General features: G+C 38.5%; 1 protein-coding gene across 1 annotated transcript; it reads right to left on the bottom strand.

The window, feature by feature from the left end:
* Nucleotides 1-3,986: 3,986 nt before the first annotated feature.
* LOC128373955 (glycoprotein-N-acetylgalactosamine 3-beta-galactosyltransferase 1-like) lies at nt 3,987-5,590 on the bottom strand. The gene is made up of 2 exons (XM_053334158.1): nt 4,955-5,590; nt 3,987-4,151 (listed from the first exon to the last, which is right to left on the bottom strand). Exons 1-2 carry the CDS (start codon nt 5,558-5,560, stop codon nt 3,987-3,989), a joined length of 771 nt encoding a protein of 256 aa, XP_053190133.1. The 5' UTR covers nt 5,561-5,590.
* Nucleotides 5,591-11,458: the final 5,868 nt, after the last annotated feature.

Here is an 11,458-nt window from a genome sequence, read left to right as displayed (position 1 = left end):
AATGATCTATATGGGAAAAAGACTATGTTTATTTATTTATTTATTTCTTTATATGAGTGAGCCCTTGCTCAAAACAAGTTTATTGATGGTTGGCAGTCAGCTGGGCTTGGTGAATGTGAATTATTCAGTCTAAAACCACTTGTCTGCAAACACTCATGACACTGACCTGAGGAGAACATTTTTAAAATGATAATCTCTCTAGTCCTGCTCCATGCAAAAGTGCCTCAAGATGACTTTTGATGTGATTTGGCCTGAGATTGATTGATTGATTGATTGAAGTCATCAGCCACCACCACCACCAGTGTCCGGACTCCATGGAGGAATTTATCATGCTGTTGCTCAGGACTGACTTCCTTTGATTCTAAGATTCTCCCTGCAGAGTCTAAGCACCAAATACAATACCTAATCATTAATAACATCTGTAAAATAATTATTTTACTTCATTCTCTGGTCTCTCCTGATTGAAATAAAGTCACTTGTAATTATAAATTAGTATAGTATAGTATAGTATAACCGAGTATGTTTTAGTCTTTTGTAAAATGCTATTTTCACATTGAAGTTAACGGTACCTGGAGACCCTGGACCCTCTTTTACAGGTCAGAGAAAGTCTTACCATTGTGTCATCAAATTAATAAAATTGAGTTTATAATGTTTTAGTTAAGTAATATTGTCGTTTGATTGTACATGAGTAGCTGTCAAGTGACTGTCTGCTCATGAAAAACGTTTCAACATACCATTAAATTCCATTCCTGTTTCTGCTAATCACACACACTCTCTCTCTCTCTCTCTCTCACACACACACACACACACACACACACCTTTTGTTTGCTTAACTTATAAATCACCACTGATCATAAGTACATACTACCTGTGTGCACATTTCCCCTCACTTCTTTGTCTCCTCCTACTACTAAAGATGCATTGGACCATCTCAAAGAGTAGAATTAACTGCTGAATAAGTAATTGCTATAGAACATAGGCTACTGTAGTTTTATGACTGTTTACAGCAACATTCTACACGTTTGTTTAGTTTTGATAAACTTCAACTGTGTAAATTAGTAAATGAGAGGATAATCTCTCTAACTGGCAAGATCATTTCAAGTGCGCAATTACGCACCGCAGTCCACACTCACTCCAGCTTTAGATACATAACAGCAACTGGGGGGTGCAACATAAATGAATGAATGAATGAATGAATGAATTAAAAAAATAAAATCCGAATTTATTAAAGACAATTTGAAGTTGTAGTCGGCGGCTGTGGTTCAGGAGGTAGAGCTTTCGTCCTCCAATTGGAAGATTGTCGGTTCCTCCAGTCCATATGTCTATGTGTCCTTGAGCACACAAGACACTTAACCCCAAAATTGCTCCCGTTGCTGCGCCAACGGTGTGTGAATGAGAATGAATGGTTAAATGCCCACTGATAAGCAGGTTGGCACCCTGCGTGGTAGCTCCTGCCATCAGTGTATAAATGTGTGTGAATGGGTGAATGAGATGTAATGTAAAGCGCTTTGAGTGGTCGTAAAGACTAGCTATATACTGTAAGTACAGTCCATTTTACCATTTGTAGTCATAAACTACACATAGCCTATTGACAGGGATGATCTGCATTCCACATATGTCCATTTGAACTAGGCAACATCAACCTAGACTTTGCTGACAATTTAACCTACATTTGAGCAAATTATGTAGAAAACTTATAAACATTAACCACATGGTTGTACCTGGGTGTTCATGTTGTAAGTTGCGTATCCTGCTTCCATGCCTGGCGTCCCTCATCAAGAACTGTGCGGAGAGCTTTAAGTCCAGTATATAGTGAAGGGAGAGGAATCCCATTACCAGTCCAGTGGTAAACATTATATTACGCGAAATGGTCCGCATCCTCTTGATTTATCTATCAGGTACATGCGTAGAAGAAAGTTTAAAATATAATACTTCAGCGACTTCCTCTAAAAGTATGAGAACAAAGCTTTACATGGTAAATTGAACATGATAATAATACAATAAATCTTATTAGCTGAAGAAAAGTGAATACTTTACCCGGACAGGAATGAGCTCTCACACAGGTGTTCCCACTGTAACACTGATTACATCGCTCCAGATTTACGGAACCATAGGTAGGATAGCTACTGTACGACCTGACGTCATCAAACTACTTATAAAGTGAAGAACAAACAGGTCCCCTTGTGTCAGAGCGGGAAGAGGTAGTCTATAATACATCCACTGGGTGAGGCGTGGGCAAGTGGTGCAAGTGAAGGAGAAATGACAGAAGCATCACTGTATGCTGTTACTCTGAGGTGTTTTAGTGAGCTGAAGAACTAGTTTAGCAGCCTGACAACAGTAAAAAAAAAAAAAAGAAAAAGAAAAGCCAGAGCCACGTGATAGCAACATGTGAGATTGATACATTTTTAAATACAACCAAACAACAATAAAATGATGTCCCCTGAAACTAAAGTATATGTTCACAATTTTGAAGTCTATCTTCAAACAGCAGTCAGGTCTAAATGAACAGTAAAGAGGTTTTCCTTGTTGTAATCATTCCTCCTGTTCATATTAAAATTTTATGGGCTTTCAGTCCAAGTGATGAGGGTCAAAGTCCATAGTGTGCCTCTGACAGTGCAACTCATTCAACAAACTATCTATTCCATGCAGTTTTTTTATTGGAATAAATATGTAGTCTATGGACCCAGACAGTATATGAAACATGATATATTTCACTTAAGGGTATTCAAATCTGGGATTAAATTGTGTATTGTTGTTCAGTTTTTGTGGGTCATTGTGAGAACTGTCCAACAGACTGTAAACTTAACCTTTTTTAAAAAGACACACTTGACTGTAAAATATATTTTGTTTTCAAAAGTGCCACCCACATTCAACACATATCATTAGACGGAGTACATAAAAGCTGGTTATCATTCCTGCTGGTGTGACCCATGAGCACTTGCATTTACATCTGGTATTGATAAGCACTACTGTCAGTTCTACCCACACTGCGATAGGATCATAATATACAAATTAACTGACAGACTTCAGAAAACATGACATGTCCCAGGTCAAAGAAAGCCATGTCTTTGATGGACAACAATCAGGAGCCCAAATGAAAACTGAAACCTGTTTATCTTGCTGTAATCATTCCTCCTGTTCATACTGACCATTAGAAGATCCCTTCATAATACACTTATGCCATTTCATGCATTTTAAAAGCTAATTAATACTGAACAGTAAAATGCATATGAAACTACACACGACTCAGCAGTATGTATACATGCATGCCAACATAACATTCAACAGACATATTAAGCAATGTATGGATGACTCATAAAATCACAACAACTGATTAGTCTGCAAATATGAATGGTGTTTTGTTACCTTAGAATGAGTCCTTTATATCTACGTAAGGAGCAGGTCATCTTCTACAAGGTCCCCCATGTTCCACCATGTTTCTACAGTAGCCCAGAATGGACAAACCAAACTCTGGCTCTGGAAGGGAACTTTTGTGGCCAACATAGTTTCTCCTATATGCTTGAAAGGCGAGGGAAGGGGTTATCAATTGGTTGAATCAGAAGATCTGCAACCTCACCAGTCAATGGAACTAAATCCACTGGTCCTTTAAGTACTGTGGCTGTAGGCAGTGATTTATTTGGGGAGACCTGAATATGAGAAACTTACTCATAATGTGAAAGTACAGCATAAGTCTATTGCATCTTAATTAATTACAAAAATAAGAGATTGAAGACACCATCTTAAAATGAGTTTCTTTTCTTATTTCACACAATGAGACAGCTTAGAAAACATTCTCACTCCCAGACACGTTTTCACAGTTGAAATCGGACCTTGGCAAGAACATGTGAGCAGGTTCACGGCCTTGCCAGGTCTTTAACCCTTAATTATTAAATTACAGATTTTTATACAAGGATTAAATATGATACAGAAACTACACTGACTGTGCATATCCTTGACCTCTCCTCCAGTTAGTGCAGACAAATGTTTTACATAGACATCTTTGTGGTATTAACTTCAATTTTTTTATCTGGATCAAATCTGTATTTGTATCCATACGGCCGCAGATGGTAGGTCAGGTACTCCAAAGCATACATCTGGTCAGCCTGTATGTAGTGAAATGACACCGTTAAATCTGAGCAGCAGCCTGGACCCTGGAGAGAGAAAAACACATTACTGTTAATTCACAAATAGTGGCCAGGGCCTTTATTTACCTCAGAGGCTTTTATTAGACAAAGGCCTTTATTTCTAATCTGTATTCTTTTTCACTTAACATTACCATCACTATTCAAATTATGAAGGTTTTATTTCCCCATCTTATTCTACATGGGTGCTGGGTCAGGTTGGTCAATTTGAGGAAAAAAGGCTGTGGCAGGTGTGTTTTTAACCCCCACAGCACCACTTAAACCTAGTACCAGCTGTTTTATAGCCAGACTAGAACACCGGCTGTTCTGCAAACATTAACATTATGTCTCATGTAATATTTTTTCAACTGGTTTGTGAAGACATCACATGTACCAAGTGTTTTCAGGTATTGGGAGTTCCAGAGGTAACTGTGGAAAATCTGATAAAATTGCCTCAAGTTGCGTCATTCGAGTTGTCCTTACAAAATTAGTAGTCCGTCTAATATTAGAGCCATGTTTCTAGCATGTCTAAATAACATAAGGTAAACATTTGTTGCAGGTCTATGATGGTCAGAATACAAACTCTTGTCTCCTGCAGGGTAAGCTGGACACTCTACATACACTGGCCTAAACTCCATATCTTTACTTCCCACCTCTACATTCACAACTTCATGCATTGACATGTAGGCCAAATCATTAGGTGCAGATATCTCCAAGATGTACAGAATTTCAAGCAACACTGGGCTTCTTACTGGCATGATGAAACACTGGGCTTATTTCATTGGGCATGGGTCAAATACAGGTTCTCTGTAATTTGTGTATTATGTTCTTACCTCTGTTGGAGTGTAGTGCTCGTAAAGCAGAAACCAAGGCCGAGGCCTTGGGAACTGTCTGGCCAGGTAATGCTTTGGGTGGAAAGCATGAAATGTTTGTTTCCCGTTAACATCTCGTGTGTCCGCTGGTTCCACCTTCATCGTCTCCATACATTTCCCCAGAGCCATGTCCTCAATTTCAGAGAAGTGGGTGCATTCTCCAGTATCAAACCCTTTGATAAATCTTCTTAGTGCTTCCTTACTGAGAACATAACCTGCTCCTCCACTCATGTAGCCTTGACTGATAAAAGGGGCAAACCTTCTGCCCAGGTACAAAGGCTTTTCTGGATCATACTTGGACAACATGTAGCGTAGATTCTCCATGACCACAAACGTGTCATCGTCTGCCTTCAGGAACCAGTCGGCTTGGTCCAGGTGGTGCTCGTAGATGTACTGAAATGCTCGGATGGTCTTCCAGTAAAGGTTTTCCCTCCCCTCACTCACGTTCAGCCTCACGGTCGGGAAGTCGGTCTCGACTGAACTCATGTACAACACTACGTCACAGCGCTTGGCCCATGTTTCCTTGACGTGCCTGGCGCGGGATTCCAAGAAGTCTGGTGTCGTCATGATCCAACACAAGATCCGAAGTGGCCGAGAGGAATTATCTCCGGAACTGATCTCGCCTGGAGGTGTCACAAACACATAATATCAGAAATGTATTACATTGATATTTTATGACCTAAATCTGCAGCATCCAAGACACCTAAGCCCTATGCTGCCATTCGCTACACTATAAAGTGCACATTTTTTTTACCGAGCACCATTTTATTTCCATGTCTGAATCTTAGATATGAAACACTAGATGGGTGTGTCATAATGATTTGCCATTCTGGGATGGAACCATACGGCAGCCATCTCACCTGGGTCCACTTTTAAACTTGCTGTAATTGGAACTTATGGTGAAAGACACCTGTATCATCTTTATAGTCCTTGTATTTTTCTATCAATACATATTGTTTTTCACTTAAAGTAATCAGATACTTCTATTATAATAACTGTCCAGACTGAACCAAGAAAAAAAAAACACACACACTGTTTATTTAAAGCATTAATTACTATGTTTATGTTTGCTGAAAGCTTTAATTACAGATTGAACTTGTATGACAACATATCTCTGCCAAAAACATCCATGCACAAGGATGTAGAGGAGACACGCCAACCATACAGTTATGAAAGTTAGATTAAAAAAAATAAACCAAAAACATATTGTGATTGGAGAAAAGTCATTGTGCATTACTCTACCCAACACAGCAGTGAGACAAAACACACAGGAAGAACAGAATAAAGAAAACCTCACAACAACAAAAAAAGAGACCAATAAAACAGAGATCATGATTGTGAGTCATTTCTTGTTCTGTATACATATTTTGTGTCTTTCAAATAGGTTTTTGAACATTCTCTTAAATGTACACATTATTCCATTCTATTTAGTTCATAGATACATTTTAAATGTACTTGTTCTGCTTTTATCTGATAGGAACAAAACACGGGAGGCAGCTGAAGACGAAAAATCTAAGATTTAAAGCATTTAGATCAAAGATGGGGACATAACTGTATGCTCATAATCTGATCCAGTAATAATGTGTTGATGATTTGCAAAAGGTTGTCAAGGTTAAAATACAGTAGATTTGAAAAGTGTTGTCATCTATTCGTATCTCTACTCAACAGCAGTAAGTGATGTTTGATCCTTCTCACTCAGATATATAAACATAAAGATCTCCATCACTGTGACCAATCACATCGTGAGAGAGATCCTACGTGTCTCAAGCTTCATAAACGATGGCTTAAATTTAAATTGAGGTTACACATTATGTGTAATAAAGATTTTAGTGCAGGAGCTGCTCTAACCGGTGTGTTATAAAAGGAAGTCATACAGAGGTTTGAATGTGAAGGCAAAACACTGTTCAAAGAAATGACTGATGCACATAAAAGCTGTAACTTTATAATGTCCTTGAGTTACAAACTAATATCCAATCAGAACTTAGATTCTGACAGACAGTTAATCTCTGCTAAGGAATGTGCTTTGATACATACTTTGACACAGATGAATGAGGAAATGGAACTCTGTTAAAAAGGGAGGTGACAGACAGATCAGGGTTTTTTTGAAGGGAATAGTGAGCAGGTTAGGTTCAAAGTCTGTTACCATCCCACAGTTTCTGGGACTGACAAAACCTGAGTTTCCCTCATTTCAGGGTTAACAAATTCAGAGGTTTCACTAAACCTGCTTTCTGGAATGCAGCCCTGATCAGTAGTGATTGCATTCATCTCATCCAATGCAGTTATCTGATTTTGGTTCCTGTTCACTAAATTAAAGTTAGTGATGTCTAATTCAGATGTTTAAGTGTGCTGCATGGTGTAGAATATCATAGTAAGAGAAATAAAAGCCTGTGGCCCTTCATACAAAACACAATCGATGGCAGATGGAGTTAATGAGTGTATCATACTTGCTACTCCCTGCTGCATTCAAGCCAAATATGAGATACATGTTACATTGTTTCACTTGCACACTGTATTAACCAGTCCTTAAATCCTATACCCAGATTAATCATGACATGATATGATTTATTCCTGTCTGCAGTGTTTTAAACAGGCAGTGAAGCAGTCCCTATACTCTGTCATTCCCTGGTTAAAGAACCCATTGATAAGGAGTGAGAGCTAATTGGCTGTTCACTTGCAACATCAGCGCACCACAGCAGAGCTACACCCAATGATTCTCATCTGGGTCTGAACTAGATGTGACAACTTTGAGTTTGATGAGACAGGAAGGTTTCCAAACCATGTTGTCAGATATGGGATGACTGTGTGGTTTGGAAACCTTCCTGTCTCATCAAAATCAAAGTTGTCACATCTAGTTCAGACCCAGATCAAATCATTGAGCAGAAAGATTGTTACAATCCGGTCTCTCTTTGACCAGTGTGTACTCAGACTTCCTGGCATTAGTTTTATTCATTTGTTTTGTATTGTACCAGGAAACAGTCATAAACGCCATAAAAACCACAGCATTGCACGATATGAGCAGCTGAATCAACACTAGTTCAACTGTAACAGAGATCCTTTAAATAATGGCTTCTCCATGTGTAACATCTCCAAATTAAATATGTCTATTTAAACTAGGCTATGTGCAAGGCTGCATTAGTATCCCGAGGGGCCCCTGGGCACTGAAGCTCATGTCATTCTGATTGGATAACACTGCTGCTGGTTGGAAATTCTGTAACTCATATTTTATCTAATATTTAACTCATATATTGTTTTTGTATTTACTAGGTTTATTTTTAAATCAACATCAAGAGAATGGGTGTCAAGCCTTGTGTCATATTTCTCACACACACACACACACACACACACACACACACACACACACACTTACTTTTCTCCAATCATTTAGGGCTTCTTTCTGCTCAAGGGCCCCTGCGTCCCATGGCTATATAACCAAACCCTTTAGCCTACATTTTGCATTTATACAAGTTACTGTTCTGATGCTTCTTCCTTTTGTTTTTGCAAAATGTATTTTCAACTTGCAGAACCGATGCAAAGGACTATTTTAAGTATTTCTTTTTTGGAATCCACTTTAATGAAGTAAATCAAACCTTAAATAAATGGCTGCAAGTTGGTGTGAGCCGCGTACCTGTGACCTCCCTCCCAATATGCTGTGCAGAAAGGTCTGAGTCCAGCACACAGCGCAGGGAGAGGAATCCAAATATCAGTCCAATGCTGAAGATCAGGTTAGACTTTCTATTCTTCTTCATTTTTCTGTTAGGCACATGCGTGATTAGACAATTAAATACAGGCGTACTTTTGCTCTAAAAGTACGAGAACAAAGATTTAAATGGTAACTTGGACATACTCTTGGATAGATGATAAACTGATCATGTTATCACAAACCTTAAACAACTGAAGAAAAGTGAATAATACTTTACCCAAGCTGCACTCTTTTCTGTTTTTCCCCCAGAGGACAACAGATCAGTGCACAGACAAGTTCACACTGTCACACCTGCTCTCACACTCAGGTGTTCCCACTTTAACACTGATTACACCGCGCCACGTTTACTTTACATGGAGCTAGTGAGCTCCCCTTGCCCCCTGTGTTGGGGAGGGAAGAGATTCACCTTCAGGGGAGTGGGCAGATGGTGCAACAAAAGGAGAAGAAGCATCAATGCTGTATGCTCAATTAATCTGAACTGTTACTGTGTCACTGTAAAAACTGATTCATGTGATATAAGTCTAAATTAAAGGATTGTTTCACAATTTTCAAGTCTTAAAGCAGCAGACAGGTTTCCATATGAACAGTAATCTCTCTGTCATCATTCCTCCTATTAAAAGATCTCCCTTAAATGTGCTTTCAATGGATGTGATGGAGGACAAAAATCCACATCTACTCTGTCCTTGTCTCCTCTTTTCAGCACTACGATTGGCAAGGCCTCTATGCTCATGCTGCTATTTCCTAACTGTATGTTCAGTGGGTGTAGAGTGATGAGAAATGTTCATTCTAAGGACAATGAGCTGGCCTTTATTTGTTCATACTAACCACAGTGTGGTTGGTATGAACAAATAAAGGCCAGCTAAGATGACGTCTATAGACAGAAAGTGGTAGCTTCCATTTTTTCAGAGTTTTTAAGGTAAACTTTATACATTCAAATGTTCTCATCTTCTAAACTCCATTATAAGTTCGGTTTAGAACCTGCTCTATGTGTAAAGTGCCTTGAGATAACTTTGTTGTGATTTGGCGCTATACAAATAAAGATTGATTTAGATTGATTGATTGAAAAAAACAAATCTCCAGGAAATGATGAACACATGTCCTTTGTGGATGTTATCACCTACACTAACGCCAGGCTTTATCACCCTCACTCCAAAAGATATTTGCATTTGATAGATAAATGGTTCCCTATCTATTTGTTTAATAATGACTAAGCACCGGCTCTTATTCTTGCCAATATAATTAATAAAAAACCACAAGCCTCTATTATTAAAAGATCACAATCTGGATCTGGCTTAATGTCAAACAGGCATATTACAAACACTGTTATTGGTTCTGGATAATTCTGAATTCAATTAACTGTAAATAAACTTAACTCAAATTATCATTCTTCAGTCAAACAGTCATATGGTGTTTGTCAAGGCTGCCTGGGGCCTTTTTCAGAAAGCAGGTTTAACAAACTCTGAGTTCAAACCTGAATTCTGGGTTGACCAACTCTGAGTTTTGGGTTTCAGAACAGGTGATAACATTTAGTTCAATCAACTCTGAGTTAAAGTAACCCTTAGTGAAGCTGGTACATGAGGAGATAAAAAGCCCTCATCAATAGAACACAGATAACATGATTCACCATGGCAACAGGTATAAAACGTAGGCCTACTTGGCAGCAACTGAAGATAAAATATAAAATTATGGGTTGAGCATAGCTCAGTGGGTAGAGCACCCGCCCCATGTGTTATACAGTCCTCGCTGCAGGCGACCCCGGTTTGAATCCCACACCGAGAGGTCCTTTCCTGCATGTCGTTCCCCCCTCTCTGCCTCCAGTTTCCTGTCTATCTCTACTAACCTGTACATTAAAAGGCAAAAAGCCCCAAAAAATATACTTTAAAAAAAAAGAAATATAAAAATATAGTTATAACAGATAAGGTATAATTTCATTACAAGCAATTGTGGTGTTGTGATGTTGTTTAGCCTGCCCTACCTCATTAAAGAGCATTCAATGGCTACATTCAACATGTGATATATTTCAGTAGAAGTAAAAAGAAAAAAAAAGTCAAATTTTCAGCCATCCCAACACTGCCTGTCAGTATTTAATATTTTCTATATCTATCTATATATATATATATATGTGTGTTTCTTTATATATATATATAGGTGTTTATTTATATATATATATAGGTGTTTCTTTATATATATATATATATATATATATATATAAAGAAACACCTAAATGCCTTTACAACAACTACAAAAGAGAGGGGAATGACCTGTAGCAAAAGTCCCTTGCTGGAATCAAACCAGCTACCCTGTCATTAAGAGGCATGCACAGTAACCACTTGGCTACCAAGACCCTCCAAGTGACATATTCTGGCAGCCAGACAGACGGTTACCTTGGAAACATGCTCACCGATGTTGCATTCAAAGTGCAAAACAAAGAATCTGTTCTGAACTGAGAGCATGTCCATGATGTGTTGTAGAAACTGATACGAAGGCTGAGAATAGTGTTCAGATAAATTATCGATTGTACAGAAAAAGGGAAACACTCAAACAGAACATCATCAGAGAATGATAAAACATTTCAGCGGGGTCTGATCACCCTCTAACGGAGATTTCTGAGTACTTCAATATTAACTGACTCTTTGAGAAACACCTCATTCAGTATGCAGGCTTCAGATAAAAAGGTAGAGAAACTCAGAGTTTGTTGAGGAAAACCTGCCAGTGAGCAGGATAGTTTCATGGAGTATGTTGCCTGGGTAGCTGACTCAGAGTTG

The sequence above is a fragment of the Scomber japonicus genome, chromosome 15, assembly GCF_027409825.1.
Source record: "Scomber japonicus isolate fScoJap1 chromosome 15, fScoJap1.pri, whole genome shotgun sequence".
Classification (NCBI taxonomy): Eukaryota; Metazoa; Chordata; class Actinopteri; order Scombriformes; family Scombridae; genus Scomber; species Scomber japonicus.
The sequence above is the reverse complement of the archived record's forward strand: the minus strand, read 5'-3'. Positions and strand labels throughout refer to the sequence as shown.